General features: G+C 42.6%; 1 protein-coding gene across 5 annotated transcripts; it reads left to right on the top strand.

The window, feature by feature from the left end:
• The first annotated feature begins 12,098 nt into the window (after nt 1–12,098).
• Nucleotides 12,099–22,679, top strand: creb1b (cAMP responsive element binding protein 1b). Of its 5 annotated transcripts, none has more exons than XR_001324172.2 (9): nt 12,099–12,276; nt 16,191–16,303; nt 16,882–17,052; nt 17,290–17,390; nt 17,495–17,643; nt 17,891–18,073; nt 18,167–18,323; nt 20,342–20,601; nt 20,780–22,679. XR_001324172.2 is itself a non-coding variant. In XM_014173522.2 (8 exons), the coding sequence occupies exons 2-8, from the start codon at nt 16,199–16,201 to the stop codon at nt 20,484–20,486; spliced, it is 1,011 nt and encodes a 336-aa protein (XP_014028997.1). In that variant the 5' UTR covers nt 12,099–12,276; nt 16,191–16,198; the 3' UTR covers nt 20,487–22,679. The 5 variants fall into 5 exon arrangements, 3 of the variants coding, with proteins under 3 accessions (XP_014028997.1, XP_014028999.1, XP_014029000.1); XR_006761926.1 differs by having other exon boundaries at nt 20,342–20,597; nt 20,776–22,679; XM_014173522.2 differs by having other exon boundaries at nt 20,342–22,679.
• The last annotated feature ends 304 nt before the right edge of the window (nt 22,680–22,983 follow it).

Below are 22,983 nucleotides of genomic sequence, written 5' to 3' on the forward strand. Positions count from 1 at the left end.
GAGATAGGGAGGAATAGAGATAGAATAAGAAAGAGAGAGAGTGAGAGCGAGAAAGTGAGAGACAGACAGAGAAATCAAATCAAATGTTATTTGTCACATGCTTCGTACTCAACAGGTGTAGACCAACAGTGAAATGTTTACTTACGGGTCCTTTTCCAACAATGCAGAGTGAAAGATAAGATTTTTTTTTTACTCTAAAAAATTAAAAAATTGATACAGTGAATAACATATATAGGGAGTAGAACATAACATGGCTATATACAGGGAGTAGAAAATAACATGGCTATATACAGAGAGTAGAAAATAACATGGCTATATACAGGGAGTAGAACATAACATGGCTATATACAGGGAGTAGAACATAACATGGCTATATACAGAGAGTAGAAAATAACATGGCTATATACAGGGAGTAGAACATAACATGGCTATATACAGGGAGTAGAAAATAACATGGCTATATACAGGGAGTAGAACATAACATGGCTACATACAGGGAGTAGAAAATAACATGGCTATATACAGAGAGTAGAAAATAACATGGCTATATACAGGGAGTAGAAAATAACATGGCTATATACAGGGAGTAGAAAATAACATGGCTATATACAGGGAGTAGAAAATAACATGGCTATATACAGGGAGTAGAAAATACCATGGCTATATACAGGGAGTAGAAAATAACATGGCTATATACAGGGAGTACCGAGGTAATTGAGGTAGCCATGTACTGTACATATAGGTAGGGGTAAAGTGACTAGCAGCAATGTATGTGGTGAATGTGAAAATGTGTGTGTGTGTGTGTGTGTGTGTGTGTGTGTGTGTGTGTGTGTGTGTGTGTGTGTGTGTGTGTGTGTGTGGGGGTGGGTGTGTGTGTGTGTGCATAGAGAGTGCAAAAGAGTTAGAGCAAAAAAGGTCAATGCAGGTAGTCCAGGTAGCCATTTTATTAGCTATTTAGCAGTCTTGTTTAGAGTGTCTTATGGCTTGAGGGTAGAAGCTGTTCAGGGTCCTGTTGGTTCCAGACTTGGTGCATTTGTACCGCTTGCCGTATGGTAGCAGAGAGAACAGTCTGTGGCTTGGATGGCTGAAGTCTGACAATTCTGGGGGGGCTTCCTCTGACACTGCCTGGTATAGAGGTCCTGGATAGCAGGGAGCTCAGCCCCAGCGATGTAATGGGCCGTACGCACTACCCTCTGTAGAGCCTTGCAGACAGATGCAAAGCAGTTCCCATACCAAGAGGTAATGCAACCAGTCAAGATGCTCTCAATGGTGCAGCTGTTGAACCTTTTGAAGATCTGGGGGACCCATGCCAAATCTTTTCAGCCTTCTGAGAGGGAAAAGGCGTTGTTGTGCCCTCTTCATGACTGTGTTGGTGTGTCTGGACCATGATAGATCCTTAGTGGAACGTGAAGCTCTCGACCCGCTCCATTACAGCCATTACAATGTGAATGGGGGCATGTTTGGCCCTCTATTTCCTGTAGTCCACAATCAGCTCCTTTGTCTTACTGACATTGAGGGAGAGGTTGTTGTCCTGGCACCACACTGCCAAGTCTCATCGTTGTTGGTGATCAGGCCTACAACAGTTGTATCCTTGGCAAACTCAATGATGGTGTTGGAGTCATGTGCAGCCACGCAGTCGTGGGTGAACAGGTAGTACAGGAGGGGTCTAAGCACTCACCCGAGGGGCCCCCCATGTTGAGAGTCAGTGTGGCGGATGTATTGTTGACTACTTCTTTTTGTCCAGGTCGGAAAGGGCAGTGTGGAGTGCAATAGAGAATGTGTCATCTGTGGATCTGTTGAGGCGGTATGCAAAATTGAGTGGGTCCAGGGTGTCTGGAATGATGGTGTTGATGTGAGCAAGGACCAGCCTTTCAAAGAATTTCATGGCTACAGATGTGAGTGGTACAGTGCGATAGTCATTTAGACAGGTTACCTTGGCATTCTTGGGCACAAGAACTATGCTGGTCTGCTTGAAAGATGTAGGTAGGTTGAAAATGTCAGTGAAGACACTTGCCAACTGGTAAGCGCATGCTCCAAGTATGGGTCATTATGGTAATCCGTCTGGCCCTGCGGCCTTGTGAATGTTAGCCTGTTTAAAGGTCTTATGTTGGCTACAGAGAGCGTGATCACACAGTTGTCCGGAACAGCTGGTGCTCTCACGCATGGCTCAGTGTTGCTTGCCTCGAAGCGAGCATAGAAGGCATTTAGCTCGTCTGGTATGCTCGTGTCACTGGGCAACTTGTGGCTGGGTTTCTCTTTGTAATCTGTGATAGTTTGCAAGCCCTGCCAAATGTGACGAGCATCAGAGCTGGTGTAGTACAATTCAATCTTAGTCCTGTATTGACGCTTTGCTGTTTGATGGTTCGACAGAGGGAGTAGCGGGATTTATTTTAAGTGTCTGGGTTAGTGTCCCGCTCCTTGAAGGCGGCAGCACTAGCCTTTAGTTCAAAACGGATGTTGCCTGTAATCCATGGCTTCTGGTTGGGATATGTATGCACGGTCATGGTGGGGATGACGTCGCCGATACCCTTATTAATGAAGCCGGTGACTGATGTGGTAAACTCCACAATGTCATCAGATGAATCCCGGAACATGTGCTAGCAAAACAGTCCTTAAGGTTAGCATCCGCTTCATCAGACCACTTCCGAATTGAGCATGTCACTGGTACTTCCTGTTTGAGTTCTGGCTTGTAACCAGGAATCAGGACAGCCTGGTCTCAGAACATTTTGTATTATTCTGTATGTAAATCCGAGACACTCCATTTAGTACGATATGTTACGTTTGGTATGGTTAAATAAGAAAGATGGTTATTTGGTGCAAAAAACAGAGTAGGGTGGTTGATCGGAGTGGATTGGTAGTCATATAACGTGAACGCCTAGCAATCCAAAAGGTTACTAGTTCGAATCTCATCTAGTACAACTTAAGCATTTCAGGTAATTAGCAACTTTTAAACGACTTACTACTTTTTAGCTACTTTCCAACTACTTAGCACATTAGCTAAACTTTCCCCTAACCTTAACCCATTTAGCTAACCCTTCACCAAACCCTAACCTTAACCATTTTAGCTAACCCTTCCCCTAACCCTACCCCTAACCTTAACCTAACTCCTAAACTTAACCCTAACCTTAACCCTAACCCCTAGCCTAGCTAACATTAGCCAGCTGGATAACGTGAGCCACCTAACTAGAATTCGTAACATATCATACGTCTTACAAATTCGTAACATAGCATATGTCACATATTATACGTTTTGCAAATTTGTAACATATTTTATATCTTGCAAATTCGTAACATATTATACGAATTGTAATTCGTAACATATCATACGAAATGGGTGATGGATATCCACAAATTAACCCATACCATACGAAACAGAATATATCATACTAAATGGATTTACGTACAGAATATTACGAAATGCTCTGAGACCAGGTTGATCAGGAGGATAGAGTTATGGTCAAATTTGCCAAATGGAAGGAGAGGGAGAGCATTCTATGTGTCTCTGTGTGTGGAGTAAAGGTAATCTAGAGTTTTTTCCCTCTAGTTGCACCGGTGACATGCTGGTAGAAATGATGTAAAACGGATTTCAGTTTTCCTGCATTAAAATCACCGGCCACTAGGAGCCCTGCCTCTGGATGAGCATTTTCTTGTTGGCTTCTGGCCCTATAAAGCTCATTGTGTGCGATCCTAGAGCCAGCATCAGTTTGTGGTGGTAAATAGACATCTACGTAAAATATAGATGAAAACTATCTTGGTAAATAGTATGGTCTAGAACTTATCATGAGGTATTCTAACTCAGGCGAGCAGAACCTTGACACTTCCTTAATATTAAAGATTGCGCACTAGCTGTTGTTAACAAAGAGACACACACCCCTGCCCGTGAGACAGACACGGACACAGTTTTTCAGAACTGAGTAGAGAACTCATTCACTTCCACTATACTGAATGAAGACAATAGTCCCCTACTGTTTCAGACCTATCTGCCTGATGCACATTGAAAGCTTCTCCCTGCAGAGGAAGTAAAGGTGACAACAAGGCTCACTAGCACCTCAACACAGAGCAATTCATCAGTTCCTATTAACTGGGGATAGAATATAAATAGATGCTGTTGAATGTTGCATAAGGCCCTATGCAAACATAAATTATAACATAGACCAATAACCGTTACAGTTCTACTCAAAACCTCCCCGTCCCCAATGATTAGAAAAATAACCATGTAGAAAATATAGCTGATATTTTGTTGTCGTTTGCTTCAGAAAACAAACTATCAAGGGGCAACACAATACGAGAACATCCACAAATAAAGCCTGTATGTTTTTTTTCTATACGAAATCAAACTGTTCTGATATTTCTTTCATGAGCATTTTGAGGAAAGCTTTAGAGAGGAAACAACAAAGAAAGTGTGAGAGGCAGTGCAGGCTGTGAGGAACAAATACTACCAAATACTAGATAACAACACACCAAGCTCCTTTAGTAACCAGGGTAAATACATGCATCAGACATAAAGAAATGCCTCATGAACTGTATCATACACTAAGACACCTGTTTATTTCTTTTGAATTACCATTTGGTTATGCATTTTCAAAGCTTAAGGCATGGTTAGGCCTATGATGCATTTTTGGTGGAGCACCTTGGCAGAATGAAAGGGTGTCCTAAAGGAGTGCAGAGTAATTCAGCTAGCCCGTCAGGTTGGCTCCATGCTGGCCCAGGGATACGGTCGCGATGAGCGTGAGGCGGGGAGCCAAAGACAAAGCGAGCACTAACCCAGGAGAAGACACACAGCGGGGCTCAGCGAGAAAGAAAAAGAGCCTCCACGGCCCACTCTGCTCCAACTGTGCCTGCTTTCTCAAGGTCAATCACAGAGCCGGGTACACACACAGAGCCAGGTACACACACACACACACACACACACACACACACACACACACACACACACACACACACACACACACACACACACACACACACACACACACACACACACACACACACACACACACACACACACACACAGTGAGCACACAGTGAGCACACACACTCACAGAGCCAGGAAAACACACAGTCACACACACACAAACATAGACAGGTACACAGTGCCTGCGCACTAGACACACATTCACTCAAGGTAGAGAATAAAAAGAGAAGCAGCTCCCTGCATCTCTTTCTATGTGACATATCTATATATTGAACAAACTATGGTGTTTATTAGCCAAGTCAAAGCCAACCATCTGGTGATAAAAAGCTGATTATTCGAACACAGATGCACAGCGTATTTATGATAATAGACCAAATGCTTCTATTGATTATTCTGTGTCTGTTTATGCATATGTGAGCACGGACAGCTCTGTGTTAGTGTGACTGTGATGTTTATTCCTCTTTGAAAAAGATCGTTACACTGCTTGGTCAAAATTTAATTTTTTTCTCCTTTGAGGTTTTAGCCAGCAGCCGCAAATTCACTGTTGTTCATTAACGAGGCAGGGTCCATTCCCCAAACAATGTGTTTCATGTCACAATAAAAAGCAGTTTTTTTATGGCTTGTAGCCATAAAGCACTATTAAACAGATAAAACATGTACAAGCGAGTATCTGGAGGATTATAAAAAGAATTGCCTTGATAAACTCACATATTCACCGCAGCAGCTACAACCCCCTCTTAAACAGGCAGTAGGTTGAGACTGGAAACCATTGGTCCTCTTCCAGTACACTGTTGTAGGGTGCCCCCATCTGGACAGAAGAGGTACTGTCGGTGAAAGGACAACCCATTACAAAGTGGTAAGACCGCCCTCTTGCTGTCTTCTGGGTTATAGCACAAGTTTTACATAACAATAACAAAAAACTAATACCAACCAATCATCATCTATGTACCCAGGCTTTGTACAGTATTCTAAAATAATAATGGTCGTTATCTCATCGGTGCATTGATCAACTGTTTTGTCAACGGAAGTTAACAGTGGTAAGCATTTGAATAGGCTACATGTTGGAAATAGAGTGGGGTTGACAAAATGCAGTGTATCAGTTTCTAACCTAAATATATTGATTGATATGTGACGTAGAGAATGGAGAAACATCAAGCGATTCGTGCTCTTTTGATAAATAAAATAGGTTCAGATGTGTCAACTGCTTTTCTTTCAATAGGCCCAGACCTACATATTTTCAATAGGCCTAGTCCTACCCTTTTCAATAGGCCTAGTCCTACCCTTTTCAATAGGCCTGGTCCTACCCTTTTCAATAGGCCTAGTCCTACCCTTTTCAATAGGCCCAGACCTACATATTTTCAATAGGCCTAGTCCTACCCTTTTCAATAGGCCTAGTCCTACCCTTTTCAATAGGCCTAGTCCTACCCTTTTCAATAGGCCTGCCCAGGCCTACACTTTTCAATAGGCTTTCCACATTTATACATTCCAGTGGGCTAATGTCCACTGCAGGTTTCATTCAAGGAGCAATAGAAAAAAAAGTCTGATTCTTATCTTTAATTTGTCTCTTTATTTCCTCCAATTTTGGACGTGTATTCATTATCCACTTAAAACACAGGTTCTAGGGGACAGGGAACAGTTGGCGGAAGGTATAAAAAAAACAAGCAAAGTTTATTAAATAATTCAGGTTCCGGTTTGCTTGTCGTTAACAGGTTAACAATACACAACAACACGATTACACAAAAGGCTTCATAGAGCTAGCCTCCACTGTATAGAACTGTCACCAAGTTCAACTGTGCTTTCACAGACTTTAGACTAAGTCCATATACAGTGCCTTCAGAAGGTCTTCATGCTTACATTGACTTATTCCACATTTTGTTGTGTTACAACCTGAATTCAAAATTGATTACATAGATGTTTTTATCGCTCATCTACACACAATACCCCATAATGACAAAGTGAAAACATGTTTTGGACATTTTTGCAAATTCATTGAAAATGAAATACAGAAATATCTAAACTTACATAGTATTCACACCCCTGGGTCAATACTTTGTAGTAGCACCTTTGGCAGTGATTACAGCTGTGAGTCTTTCTGGGTAAGTTTCTAACACAGCGTTTCCCAAACTCGGTCCTGAGGACCCCGAGGGGTGCACGTTTTGGTTTTTGCCCTAGCACTACACCGCAGGAGGCTGCTGTAGGGAGAACAGCTCATAATAACGGTAGGAACGGAGCAAATGGAATGACATCAAACACCTGGAAACCATGTTTGATGATTTTGATACCATTTCACGTATTCCTCTCCAGTCATTACCACAAGCCCATTCTCCCTAGTTAAGGTGCTACGAACCTCCTGTGCACTACACAGCTGATTCAAATAATCAAAGATTGATGATGAGTTCATTATTTGAATCATCTGTGTATTGCTAGGGCAAAAAAAGAACATGCACCCCTTCAGGGCCCCAGGACCGAGTTTGGAAAACGGTCCTGGGGCCGCTCTAAGAGCTTTCCACACCTGGATTGTGCAACATTTGACCATTATTCTTTGAAAAATTCTTCAAGCTTTGTCATATTGGTTGTTGATCATTGCTAGACACCCATTTTCAGGTCTTGCCATAGATTTCCAAGTAGATTTAAGTAAAAACTGTAACTCGGCCACTCAAGAAAATTCACTGTCTTTTTGGTAAACAACTCCAGTGTAGATTCTGCCTTTTAGGTTATTGTCCTGCTGAAAGGTGAATTCATCTCCCAGTGTCTGGTGGAAAGCAGAATGAACCAGGTTTTCCTCTAGGATTTTTCCTGTGCTTAGCTCCATTCCATTTCTGAACGATTACAAGCATACCCATAACGTGATGCAGCCACCACTATGCTTGAAAATATGGAGAGTGGTACTCAGTAATGTGTTGTATTGGTTTTGCCCCAAACATAACACTTTGTATTCAGGACAACAAGTTAATTGCCTTTGCCACATTTCTTGCAGTATTACTTTAATGCCTTGTAGCAAGCAGGATGCATGTTTTGGAATATTTTTATTCTGTACACACTTCCTTCTTTTCACTCTGCCAATTAGGTTAGTATTGTGGAGTAACTACAATGTTGTTGATCCATCCTTGGTTTTCTCCTGTAACTGTTTTAAAGTTACCACTGGCCTCATGGTGAAATTACTGAGCGGTTACCTTTGTCTCCGGAAACTGAGTTAGGATCTTTGTATCTTTGTATCTCTGTATCTTTGTAGTGACTGGGCGTATTGGCCAGTGGTGTAAAGTACTTAAGTAAAAATACTTTAATGTAATACTTAAGTCGTTTTTTAGGGTATCTGTACTTTACTTTACTATTCATATTTTTGATGACTTTTCCTTTTACTTCACTACATTCCTGAAGAAAATAATGTTGTTTTTACTCCATACATTTTCCCTCACACCCAAAAGTACTTGTTACATTTTGAATGCTTAGCAGGACAGGAAAATGGTCTAATTCACGCATTTAAAGAGTAAATCCCTGGTCATGCCTACTGCATGTGATCTGGCGGACTCACTAAACACAAATACTTTGTTTGTAAATGATGTCTGAGTGTTGGAGCGTGCCCCTGGCTATCCGTACATTTTAAAAACAAGAAAACCGTGCCGTCTGGTTTACTTAATATAAGGGATTTTAAATAATTTTTGCTTTTACTTTTGATACTTAAGTATATTTTAGCAATTACATTTACTTTTGATACTTAAGTATATTTAAAACCAAATACTTTTTTACTTTTTCTCAAGCAGGATTTTACTGGGTGACTTTCAATTTTACTTGAGAAAGTTTCTATTAAAAACATAATTCTTGTGATGTCAAATTGTGCAATGCAATCCGCTGTTTTCCAATGGACTAAGTTAGCAACTTCAAACATGCACTACCACTCAATACTTTTATAAATAGCAATTATTTAACGCTTACTTTGTACTTGTTATAGAGTTGTCAGTGGAAGTTGGAATCTATCATTTTTGTATTTTATGCATCCCCTGCCAAAACAAAAAAATCTGCCCTGAAATAATGGGGTTGCTCCTTCTCTGATCGCACTGAGTCAGGTCATACAGTAGTTTAGATTCTGTTTAAAGGCAGAGATTATGTAGATGCACAAAGTAAACAGTAGTAGTTGGTGGATTTCCGCAACAACCAGAGGGGTATACTATACTGAACTAAAATATAAAACATGTAAAGTGTTGGTCACATGTTTCATGAGCTGAACATTCTTTTTGTTTGTTTTTTCATAACGCACAAAAATCTTATTTCTTTCAAATGTTGTGCACACATTTTGTTTACATCCCTGTTAGTGAACATTTCTCCTTTGCCAAGATAATCCATCCACCTGACAAGTGTGGCATATCAAGAAGCGGATTAAACAGCATCACCATTACACAGGTGCGCCTTGTGCTGGGGACAATAAAAGGCCACTCTAAAATGTGCAGTTTTGTCGCACAACACAATACCACAGATGTCTCAAGTTTTTGATGGCGCGTGCAATTGCCATGGCATTCTGACTGCAGTGTTGTGGCAGAATTGTGGTGAGCTGTTGTAACTTCTCATGGGTTATGTTATTATTCTGTGTTGGACTGTGATGTTATACATTTCATAGACTCCTGTTGTCACTGCACCCTAACACAAGGACATTGTGTTCTGTAACCGTTGCTTGTATAGAAGAACTGTTGTGAATATGATTGTATTATCACCTCCCACTATATAAGGGACATGTAACCTTTTACTCTTCGAGCTTCTTCCTTGACTGCGATCAATAGTCACTGTCTTAATCTTTGGATCAAGTTTTTCACAACAGCAGGAATGTGCACCAGCAAGAGAATTGAATGTTCATTTCACTACCGTAAGCCGCCTCCAACATCATTTTGGAGAATTTGGCAGAATTTGGCAGAATTTGGCAGCTGTCCCGTTGTTTTGGCCCAGCAACTACTACTTTGGGCACGTTCTAGCAGATCACGTTTGTCAAGACCTTGACCAACATTGGTCATTGTCTTTCAAGGTGTGTTGCTTTATGTGTATAAACATTGTCCAACTTGTGACTACATGTGGACTGCATGACCTTTACAACAAAGGTTATGAACCTTCGACCCAGGTTGACTGGAAATGTTTGCAGTGACTCCTCACCAACTGCAACTTGATGTCGGAACCAAAGCATTGTGGGAGACAACCTTCTTCTGTTTTTTTGGAAGCAAAAGGCACTAAATGCTCATAAACGGTTGATGTCGCCACATATCATTGGTTATTATTAATGCATGTTTACCGTTTTAGGTGGATTACTATTTAGAGCTTAAATACATGTTTATCCTTACATCCTTACAATCTAGATACATAGACCTACATGTGATCCACATTTCTAACATAAATAAATCCAATAATCTACTTGTGACAATATACAGTGCATCCAGAAAATATTCAGACCCCTTGACTTTTTCCACATTGTGTTATGTTACAACCTTATTCAGAAATTGATTCAATTTTTTTAAAAAATCCTCATCGATCTACACACAATACCCAATAATGACAAAGCGCAAACAGTTTTTTCACATTTTTGACAAATTTATTAGAAATAAAAAACATAATACTTATTTACATAAGTATTCAGACCCTTTGCTATGAGACTTGAAATTGAGCTCAGGTGCATCCTGTTTCCATTAATCATCCTTGAGATGTTTCTACAACTTGATTGGAGTCCACTTCTGGTAAATTCAATTAATTGTACATGATTTAGAAAGGCACACACCTGTCTATATAAGGTCCCACAGTTGACAGTGCCTGTCAGAGCAAAAACCAAGCCATAAGGTCGAAGGAATTGTCCGTAGCCTTGGTGGTTCCAAACCTCTTCCATTTAAGAATGATGGAGGTCACTGTGTTCTTGGGGACCTTCAATACTGCAGAAATGTTTTGGTACCCTTCCCCAGATCTGTGCCTCGACAAAACAGGATTTTGTCGAGGCACAGATCTGGGGAAGGGTACCAAAACATTTCTGCAGTATTGAAGGTCCCCAAGAACACAGTGACCTCCATCATTCTTAAATGGAAGAGGTTTGGAACCACCAAGGCTCTTCCTAGAGCTGGCCGCCTGGCCAAACAGAGCAATTGGGGGGGAAGGGCCTTGGTCAGGGAGATGACCAAGAACCCGATGGTCACTCTGACAGCACTCCAGAGTTCCTCTGTGGAAATGGGAGAACATTCCAGAAGGACAACCATCTCTGCCGCATTCCACCAATCAGACCTTTATGATAGAGTGGCCAGACGGAAGCCACTTCTCAGTAAAAGACACATGACAGCCTGCTTGGAGTTTGCCAAAAGGCACCTAAAGGACTCTCAGACCATGAGAAACAAGATTCTCTGGTCTGATGAAAACAAGATTGAACTCTTCAGCCTAAATGCCAAGTGTCATGTCTGGAGGAAACCTGGCACCATCCCTACGGTGAATCTTGGTGGTGGCAGCATCATGTTGTGGGAATGTTTTTCAGCAGCAGGGACTGGGAGACTAGTCAGGATCGAGGGAAAGATGAACAGAGCCAAGGATAGAGAGATCCTTGATGAAAACCTGCTCCAGAGCACTCAGGACCTCAGACTGGGGTGAATGTTCACCTTCCAACAGAACAACAACCCTAAGCACACAGCCAAGACAACGCAATGTCCTTGAGTGGCCCAGCCAGAACCTGGACATGAACCCGATCTAACATCTCTGGAGAGACCTGAAAATAGCTATGCAGAAACCCTCCCCATCCAACCTGACAGTGCTTGAGAGGATCTGCATAGAAGAATTGGAGAAACTCCCCAAATACAGGTGTGCCAACCTTGTAGCTTAATACACAAGAAGACTCAATGCTCTAATTGCTGGCAAAGATGCTTCAACAAAGTACTAAAGGGTCTGAATACTTATGTAAATGTGATATTTCTGTTTTTTTTTTTTTTTTATTAGTTTTAATTTACTATAATAACCTTGGGACACACACAGCACAGGTTGCCACATTGTAACATTGCTCTTCACTTGGTTGGCACTACCAACTAGTCGCTACAAAGTAACCTTGCTAAATGTATAAAAATACCCTGCTACTTTGTAACAGAATTATGACCATTTATGTCTCGCCTAAACGTTCGTTCCTTTCCGCCCATTTTCGAGATGACTTCGGTCTACTCCGTCAGTTGTTCGGCTTGTTCCGCGCATCATTCGGTCGTTCTCGATGGTGCCGCTGACGATTTGATTTTCGTCCCTCTCGTTCTCGGTGTTGTTGTTCTCGGTGACGCGACGGAGGTGTAGCCTGACGCGGTCTCTTACGTGTCGGCCTGAATAAAAGTGGAGCTCCGAGGGCCCGGGAGTGACCGAGGGAGTCTGTTTCGGTAAGAGAGGACTAGTGTCCAGGGGAAGAGAGACAAGGCGCGTCCCACATAAACTGTATTCTGGTCCGGTTCATATCGGATGAACAAAGAGATCATGGCGGCGGGCTTGTTTCAGGCAGTCATGCAGGCATGGAGGGAGGGGAGGCTGCTGCGGCTAGTAGAAAAAGGCAGGGAATGAGGAGTATGCTAGCTCGCCAGTCAGGATCGAGAACATTGCTTGTTTGGACAGCATAGTCTGTGATGCGACATTACAAGCAAATGCGCACTGTGATCAAATATTAGACTTTCTGCTTTCTGTGCTTATTGAAGGCTACTTGCGCGCTGTGGGTCTTCTTGCGCAGCAGCCTAGCCATCGCCTGTAGAGTAGAAATGCAAAGGTAGCTCTCTTAGATTTTATGTAGCCTAAAAAAATGTAGTGGTTCTATAAGCCAAACTCAACTGCTAAATAATTGTTCGTACGAAAAATGTGTTGGGTATTATTGAACTTAAATTCTTAAAGTGCAAAATGATGTATTGGCTTTCAAACCAGAATAAGAAATTATGAGAAATGTCGATTTTATTTATAGGGGTAGGCCTAGTCCACTTGTCAAACCAACTCTTTGGGAGAAGGGTTGTTGCTTTGCTGTCCTAGTCTATAATAAGAATCGACAGTTTAGACACGTGCCCGAATTTGGATTATGTATCCATATGCCTAGTCTATTTGCTTCTAGTCTTTTTTTGTTGCCTAAACAAAGTTATGTAAGTGTAGTCTAGTCAAAACATTCTCAAACGCATAAGGCCACTATGAGTTTTTGGTAAGCCTATTTTGGATATTCACATATTATACAGCATGATATCATTTTATATATCGTTCTCAAAAGTTCACAAAAATAGTCGTGAACTAAATGTAAAACCAATGGTAAACTATTTATGAATGGTATGACACAAAGGGGGCGTCGCTACTCTCCATGTGGCTCTCTGTCTTGTCACTGAGCAGATATTAAGTCGACATGTACAATTGAATGTAAACACGTATATTTACAGTTTGAAAATGTGTGATATGGTGGTTAGAGAAATCTTTTTTTATACTGCCATGTTGCACTGAGCCTTGCTGTTGAAAACCACATTAGTGTCCGACTTTCAGCTGTCTCCCCCAACTTCACTCCTCGACTTTTGTCTACAGTCGGTTACTTAAGCCTTACCGCTCAAACACACCCAAATGACTTTTGAAGAGGGCGAACTCTAACATTTCACAGAGATGTTATGCACTGTGACCGACTGTGATGCAGTGTGTGAGCTCACGATGCTTTCATTTCTGCCTTCTTTTGAATGGGACTTTAATAATGATTGATCATTCTACACACTATTACTGCTTGTTGCATTGCTATTTAGTAAAAACATTTTATTTTATTACATTGTCAAAATCTACAGGCTACACTCATGGTTGATAGCTTTATTCCACAAATGTTCTTCTGCCGTGCTCTTTCTCTATGGTTCTGAAAAGGTTAAATAAAATTAAAAGGTCAAGAAAAAAGAGTTGACTAGCAGGGGAGAATGAAGCTTTTTCTCTCCCTTTGTCTGCAACAGGCACCTCTTTCATGACCCTGCTTTTCCACTGAGGGAGGGCTTGTGGCTGCTGGCCCTTCCTCCCCATCACAACCAGACTACCATGTTTAGCAGCCAGCCAATGGTCACTGGTAGTAGGGGGATTTCCAACATTGTATTCTCTGACAGACAGAGCTAGCGCCGTTGGGGTGGGGCTGGCAGACCAGACAAGTCATAACACATATGTGCCTATGGCCACAGACTGCCTGAGAGCCCTGTCCCGTGTGTGTGCCCTGTCCTAGCTATCCCTGTTAGGTGAAACATTTCTCTGGCTAGTCTAAAGACATGGCATATTGACAAGACAGAGGAGTAGGAAGTGTTTTGGGAATCTGGGAAAGGCCTCTAGCAGATAAAGCCAATGCATGACATGTTGGTAATGGGTTTCTGGCAGTGCATGTTTGCCAAGTCTGAGTTGGTCGGACTCTGTGGAGTTTAGCAACAGCTATCGGAGAATATTCAAGCTTAAAGGTCTAGAGAAGGAAGAAAATGGCACGAGTCCAAAATGGCACCCTTTCCCCTTTATAGTGCATTACTTTTGACCAGAGGCCAGCACACTATCCCGTAAATAGTGCACTACTTTTGGCCAGCGCTCTATTGGCCTCTGGTCAAAAGGTGACTCACGGGCCGAATTATTTTATTTGGCCCCCCAAGTTTTCTGAGAAAAGATTCCTCGTTTTGAAATATTTTTTTGTTGGACATAAAATACTGAAAAATCACCAGGGAATTAGCTCAAAATTATTTGAATTGAGTAAATCTGTTCCCAAGTATTCCCACGCATAAATAGAGAGGCATATGTGATTGTATTCCACTGTAATTAAGGTTTAAAATGATTCTGTTTTTGTCAAATACTGTTTGGGATTCTTGCGGTCTGTTTGCACTGTACAAATGATTTCTAACTATGTTCCGGCCCTCCGGCCATCCGCTCAAGGAAAAATCAGCCCACGGCTGAATGTTATTTGGAACTCCTGATATAGGGTATAGGATGCCATTTCAGGTGCAGCCATGCTATGTTTGGCAGCCATTAGGTGGATGTACAGGCCTTCTGCTGAACAAGGTGTCCCAGAGGACCAGAGGGAAATGTCAGCTGCCCAAACCAAACACACGCTAGCTGCTAGGCCCTCTACCCGCAAGAGGGAAAGTGACGCATTCCTAGACAATGAGATGAATGACCTCTCCAGGGAATAAGGGTGTGTGTTTGTGTCGAATCACATTTTATTGGTCGCAAACGCATATTTAGCAGATGTTATTGCAGGTGTAGGGAAATGCTTGTAAATGTGTGTCTGTGTGTGTGTGTTTATAACCTAGGAATGGGTCACTTCCTTACTCCTCTACGCCAGTCTCCAAGGTATTCCTCAGCCAGAACGGAATCATTTGTTCTTTATAGTAATGCCATCTGTTTTCCTAGGTTGTCTTAGGACATTCCTAAAAGATTTCCAGACCAAAAATGACATCACATTGCCCCAACTCTCTTAGGTACCTTTAGAAGAGTATGATAAAGCTTAGGAATAGCCCTGAGAACTTATCAACTTACATTGGACCTCTCAGTTACATCCGTGAGAAGCGGCTTCGCCCCGCTTGACTTCTGAGAAGGTACAAGCTATCATGTTGCCAGTCACCTTTAAGTGACACAAGACATATAAAACTGGGTCAGTTACAAACAGTCACATAATCCACATTTGTTTCCGTTGTTAAATACTCTGTTCATAAGAGCTGGAAGGACGGCTGTGGTCAGTTTGCAGAAACAAACACTTGTCTAACAGAAACGGAGTGGGTTGATTCTAGAGACAGACACTGATTTCCTTTCAATGAGCTGTGAAGGTAGATTAATTACATGCATTGCTCACAATCTGCTATTACACGGTAATTAGCATGATAATAGCACATTTTTACCTTTATTTAACTAGGCAAGTCAGTTAAGAACAAAGTCTTATTTACAATGACGGCGTAGGAACGGTGGGTTAACTGCCTTGTTCAGGGGCAGAACGACAGATTTTTACCTTGTCAGCTCAGGGATTCGATCTAGCAACCTTACGGTTACTGGCCCAACGCTCTAACCACTAGACTACCTGCCGCCCCAAATACCAGTTGGTGCTGGGTAACTAACTATCTGTTGTGTTGAATCCTTCAAAATAAGTACAAGTAGAAAGTACTACTAAGCACAATACTACCATATCTCTCAACAAAAACCAGGTCAAAACAGTTGAAATGATCATCAGCATTACTGAGATTTTCTCCTTAATGATCATAACAAGACATCCTTAAAATGAATCAGAAAGTCCAAACTAAGCCCTCTCTAACCCTAATGACCTTCTCTCCCTTTTCCCCTACAGCTAAGTCGATGACCATGGAGTCGGGAGCAGAGGTTCATCAGGGAGGAGACACGGCAGTGTCAGAGACAGACAGCCAACAGATCTCCCAGGCACAGATAGCCACCCTGGCACAGGTAAGTAGCCTGCCCATCTACCTACCACACACTAGTACAGTATAACATTACTACTACCACTCACAGGTAAGCCTACTCTGCCTCCCTACCACACACTCGCACATTACATCTACCACTCACTAACCCACTGACTCATCTATGACTGGACCCAGTCCCTCACAGGGTTGTGCATACTCACTGACTGATGGGGAATGGTCTGCCACTTCAGACACCCAGCAGTTATATACAGTATGACTCACTGAGAGACGGTAGTCAGCATGACCCTGTTGTATTAGAAATAGGAAGACATGGAAATAGTCCCCCCCACACAAGTTCAGTTACAGCAGAACAGGCTGATGCAAGATGCAAGCAGGAGACAGTAGGATGTCACAGAATATACTGTACATACTGACATCATTCACGCCACCGCTTCATTCTCATATGCACACCAATGCAGTAAATATGTATACATACAGAGACAAAAGAATGTAGCAAACAGGTGTTTTATAAACATAAGTAGTAGGGCCCAGAAAACCCCAAGTTTTTCCAGACCAGGAGAACTCGGGGGTTCTAGTTATAGGTGTGTGTCCCCTGGACAGCAGGATTATGTTTATGCTTTGCAGGTTTCCATGGCAGCAGGTCACGCCACATCCAGCGGTCCTACGGTCACCCTGGTGCAGCTGCCCAACGGTCAGACGGTCCAGGTTCACGGGGTCATCCAGGCCGCTCAGCCCTCGGTCATACAGTCACCACAGGTCCAGACTGTTCAGGTGAGTAGACCTTTTCATCTAACCTTTATTTGTAGAGCTTTGTCGTTGAGATAAAAAACTTTAGCCAAAGCCTTAGCTTAGATACAACAACTTAGCACTAGAAGAATTCACTGTGACCCCAACCAGACCTGGTCATAATAAACCAATTATGATCACCGACCCTGGTGTTGAAGAAATACAGTGTATGTAAGTATTTGTTCCTGCCCAGCACTAACACACCTGATTGGACTTTTCCAGATCTCCACCCTAGCAGAGAGTGAAGACTCTCAGGAGTCAGTGGACAGTGTGACTGACTCTCAGAAACGCAGAGAGATCCTCTCACGTCGCCCCTCATATAGGTACACTTTGGTGTGTGTGTGTGTGATTATCCAGTACTGTGATTACTGTAGGTGTTTCTTGGTGTTTATCTGACATCCTGCCCTCTGACCTCTAACCCTAACAGGAAGATCCTGAATGACCTGTCATCAGGTGACACCCCAGGGGTTCCCAGGATCGAGGAAGAGAAGTCGGAGGAGGACACAGCGCCCGCCATCACCACGGTTACCATGCCCACATCATGCCCCATCTACCAGACCAGCAGTGGCCAGTACAGTACGTCACGTTTGACCCTTTGTTCTTTTACTCAACAATGTCAGTGTCATCGGAGCAGCAAAAGTTATTTTTTCAGTCACTGACAGAGGTAATTTAAGAGGGTATTTTAAGCAAGATGTTTAGTTGCTAATGTTACAACCTTATTATTTTCCTTCTCTCGCTCTCTCTTTGTCTGCCCTCATTCTCTGTCTCTCTCTTTGTCTTCTCTTTGTCTCTCTCTCTCCTTCCCTTCCCTCTCCTCTCCCAGTCGCCATCACCCAGGGCGGTGCAATCCAGCTGGCCAATAACGGAACAGACGGGATCCAGGGACTGCAGACCCTGACTATGACCAACGCTGCGGCCGCCCAGCAGGGCACCACCATCCTGCAGTACGCTCAGACCTCGGACGGCCAGCAGATCCTGGTGCCCAGCAACCAGGTGGTAGTGCAAGGTGAGTGGTAGTGCCTTACCTCTTGATATGGATAAAAACGCACAGTCAATCGGAGTGTTTGAGATCGTTTGGATCATTTCCATTGTTCCCCAGCTGCGTCAGGAGATGTGCAGGCCTACCAGATCCGCACGGCCCCCACTAGCACCATCGCCCCTGGGGTGGTCATGGCCTCCTCCCCTGCCCTGTCTGGCCAGGGGGGCCCAGAGGTAGAAGTTACCCGCAAGAGAGAGGTCAGACTCATGAAGAACAGGTAAGGACAGAGTGAGGTTCCCTTTGGTTATGGTCTACTGTGAACTCCATTTAGCCAAGACCTGTAAACCTTATAATAAGCCATTTTAGGGCTTATACATGCTACAAGTAATAAAGCATTATAGCTGCTTGCATTAAGTAAAGTGTAACCAAGACCATCAATTCATTCAATTCCAATAACTTCATGTGTGGTGACGGATTGCTAGATACAAGACACATAACATACAACACAAAACAAGTACAGCATAAAGGATTGGAAGTATTCTATGCAGTCACAGGCTATATACAGTGGGGCAAAAAAGTATTTAGTCAGCCACCAATTGTGCAAGTTCTCCCACTTAAAAAGATGAGAGAGGCCTGTAATTTTCATCATAGGTACACGTCAACTATGACAGACAAAATGAGAGAGAAAAAATCCGGAAAATCACGTTGTAGGATTTTTTATGAATTTATTTGCAAATTATGGTGGAAAATAAGTATTTGGCTCTCACAGACCTGTAACTTCTTCTTTAATAGGCTCCTCTGTCCTCCACTCGTTACCTGTATTAATGGCACCTGTTTGAACTTGTTATCAGTATAAAAGACACCTGTCCACAACCTCAAACAGTCACACTCCAAACTCCACTATGGCCAAGACCAAAGAGCTGTCAAAGGACACCAGAAACAAAATTGTAGACCTGCACCAGGCTGGGAAGACTGAATCTGCAATAGGTAAGCAGCTTGGTTTGAAGAAATCAACTGTGGGAGCAATTATTAGGAAATGGAAGACATACAAGACCACTGATAATATCCCTCGATCTGGGGCGCCACGCAAGATCTCACCCCGTGGGGTCAAAATCATCACAAGAACGGTGAGCAAAAATCCCAGAAGCACACGGGGGACCTATTGAATGACCTGCAGAGAGCTGGGACCAAAGTAACAAAGCCTACCATCCGTAACACACTACGCCGCCAGGGACTCAAATCCTGCAGTGCCAGACGTGCCCCCCTGCTTAAGCCAGTACATGTCCAGGCCCGTCTGAAGTTTGCTAGAGAGCATTTGGATGATCCAGAAGAGGATTGGGAGAATGTCATATGGTCAGATGAAACCAAAATATAACTTTTTGGTAAAAACTCAACTCGTCGTGTTTGGAGGACAAAGAATGCTGAGTTGCATCCAAAGAACACCATACCTACTGTGAAGCATGGGGGTGGAAACATCATGCTTTGGGGCTGTTTTTCTGCAAAGGACCAGGACGACTGATCCGTGTAAAGGAAAGAATGAATGGGGCCATGTATCGTGAGATTTTGAGTGAAAACCTCCTTCCATCAGCAAGGGCATTGAAGATGAAACGTGGCTGGGTCTTTCAGCATGACAATGATCCCAAACACACCGCCCGGGCAACGAAGGAGTGGCTTCGTAAGAAGCATTTCAAGGTCCTGGAGTGGCCTAGCCAGTCTCCAGATCTCAACCCCATAGAAAATCTTTGGAGGGAGTTGAAAGTCCGTGTTGCCCAGCGACAGCCCCAAAACATCACTGCTCTAGAGGAGATCTGCATGGAGGAATGGGCCAAAATACCAGCAACAGTGTGTGAAAACCTTGTGAAGACTTACAGAAAACGTTTGACCTGTGTCATTGCCAACAAAGGGTATATAACAAAGTATTGAGATAAACTTTTGTTATTCACCAAATACTTATTTTCCACCATAATTTGCAAATAAATTCATTAAAAATCCTACAATGTGATTTTCTGGATTTTTTTTCTAATTTTGTCTGTCATAGTTGAACTGTACCTATGATGAAAATTACAGGCCTCTCTCATCTTTTTAAGTGGGAGAACTTGCACAATTGGTGGCTGACTAAATACTTTTTTGCCCCACTGTATACACATATTTACAAATGAAGAAAAACTTCAAGAGTTTTGATAGATGTTGGCACAACTAGAAGCTGCTCTAGAGAAGATGTGTGTACCATCCCATGCAGCTGAGCCAATAGCCAGAGGTTTCCCTAACTGTGTCTTGGTCCTTGTTGTGTCACAGAGAGGCGGCCCGCGAGTGTCGCAGGAAGAAGAAGGAGTATGTCAAGTGTCTTGAGAACCGCGTGGCCGTGCTGGAGAACCAGAACAAAACCCTCATAGAGGAACTGAAAGCACTTAAAGACCTGTACTGCCATAAATCTGAGTAGCTTCAAAATAACCCATCCTAGCCCAACTGTCACTCCCTATTCAGCGGGCATCAGACTGCCCACTGACCTGTACAGAGACTCTGCCAAGCATTGGCCTACGGGCATGACCCATGACATCTGAAGCAAGAGGATGTGAGAGAGAAGACAGAATGAAAATGGATTGATGGACTGGAGATCAGTGATGGACAGTGCTTTGTGGGAGTTGTAGTTTTGTAGTAAACACGACCACTCTGGCCCATACGTCCCCCAATCTCCCATCCACCAATCCATTTTCACCCTGTCTTCTCTCTCACATCCTCTTGCTTCCACTCCTTCTTCTCCCGCTCACTTGTTATCCACCTTTTCATCTTTCTTTGCCTCTCCCAACTTCTCTCAATATTATCCCACCACGGAACTGAAAGGATGAGGATCCATTCATCAGTTATGGTTCCAGGGATAATGTGGTGAAACAAAACACTAACTCTTTTACACTATTCAAGCTTCTTGTTTGGGGTTTGATTACTGGGAAGAGAAGTCACAGACTTCTGACATAGTCATTTTTTATTAACCCAAAGCCTCTTAAGTCTTCACTATGGTTAGCCAATCAAACAAAAGGGTTAGCGTCTGAATGTCCAATCAGCTCAAGAGGAAGTCAAGACAAGGAAGTCAAGGTAGCCTCCAGAACCCTGGCATTGGAGTCAGTTAAGACATTGTAGAATTCCCTGGGCCCGGTTTCCCAAAAGCATCTTAAGGCTAAGTTCATCGTTAGAACCTTCGTAGGAGCCTCGTTATTAACATTGCACTTGAAAGCGCTCGTAATCTAACGCATGCTTCAGACCACTCGTAGAACAGCAGTGCGTCCTTAGAGGCTTTTCTGCCCTCCTTTATATACAGATCTCCGCTAAACATCACATGGTTTATCCGGCTCTCTGTGACCGCCGATAACTTCAGAACAATGTTGACTACAAATGCAAAGTTGACAATGTCTTTGTAATTGACACAAACGAGCAACGTATAAAAATATGCTTCAAATGAAAACAGAGATGACTTCATTAAAATATAAACAGTAGGATATAGACCTATTTCAGTCCTATTGAAATGCATACCATGTTCAATCGAGTTCTATTTTGCTACTTGTAGGCTACTGTTTGTAATTTGTCTCAATATATTTCATGATGTGTAGCCTAACGTGCTCAGTGATGTGCCAAATCTTTGATTTAGTGGGTAAGCATTAGACTAAGGCGCCTCAATATTTGCATCCGTAGGTGGTAATATCCATAGCCGCGGGAAGTAAGGGTGCTGCATCACCCCCTGATAAATCACAATAAACCAAATTGGTGCACTAGGCCTTTATTACCCCTGTATGAGAGGAGAATAATACTCATCAGCAGAGCGGGGGCCCCCAACTCCCCCGTCGACAAAACATTTCAGCACCCCCACCCCAAAACAACTTCCTGCAGCCATGGTAATATCACTCTAGGAGCTGATCTGTCATCAGTATTGTGAAATAATTAGAATGTTGAGGAAAGTTCTCTTTCTTTCAAACCTATCAGTATCGACACATGATCAAACGACGCTCTTAGCGAGCGTTCTCTCTGTGTGGTGTTTTGGGAAACGCATGTTACATCTTCGGGAAAGATACATTGTTAAAACACGCCTAAATTCCATTGCTATCAAGAAACCGGGCCCTGCTCAGTAGATCATATGAGATCAGATTGTTATTTTCTAGATCTCAGTGCTTAGGTTAAGCCTACATAATCAGTATAACCCATCAACTCGGATTCATCTTCCATTTCAAGTGTCTTGGGTATTTTCTTTATTTCGTTACATTTTGATATCTGAGATTTGAGCTACTTTTGTTACGCTCTAAAGATTTGGGCTGTTGCTATGTGGTGGTGGAATATGGATCCCATATAACTACTGAAGAAAACACATTCATGTCTGAATACAGGAAAAAGTTGTCAGTACACACCACATAGCCCTCTATGGGTTAATGGCAATTATCTGAGATTAAATTCACCCAAGTAAATCTTGTTGGAATAGATACATTTGTAATCTCCGGCATCCACATATGTATGGTGAGTGTACTACTGTACATACATTCAGTACATACACTACCGTTCAAAAGTTTGGGGTCACTGAGAAATGTCCTTGTTTTAAAATAAAAGCACATTTTTTGGGGCCATTAAAATAACATTAAATTGAACAGAAATACAGTGTAGACATTGTTAATGTTATAAATGACGTTTGTAGCTGGAAACAGCTGATTTTTAATGAATTATCTACATAGGCGTATAGAGGCCCGTTATCAGCAACCATCACTCCTGTGTTCCAATGTCACGTTCTGTTAGCTAATCCAAGTTTATCATTTTAAAAGGCTAATTGATCATTCTAGGCAAGAGTTCCTCTGTCCAGTGTCTGTTCTTTTGCCCATCTTAATCTTTTCTTTTTATTGGACAGTCTGAGATATGATGTTTTCTTTGCAACTCTGCCTAGAAGGCCAGCATCCCGGAGTCGC

The sequence above is a fragment of the Salmo salar genome, chromosome ssa25 (assembly GCF_905237065.1).
Source record: "Salmo salar chromosome ssa25, Ssal_v3.1, whole genome shotgun sequence".
Lineage (NCBI taxonomy): Eukaryota > Metazoa > Chordata > Actinopteri > Salmoniformes > Salmonidae > Salmo > Salmo salar.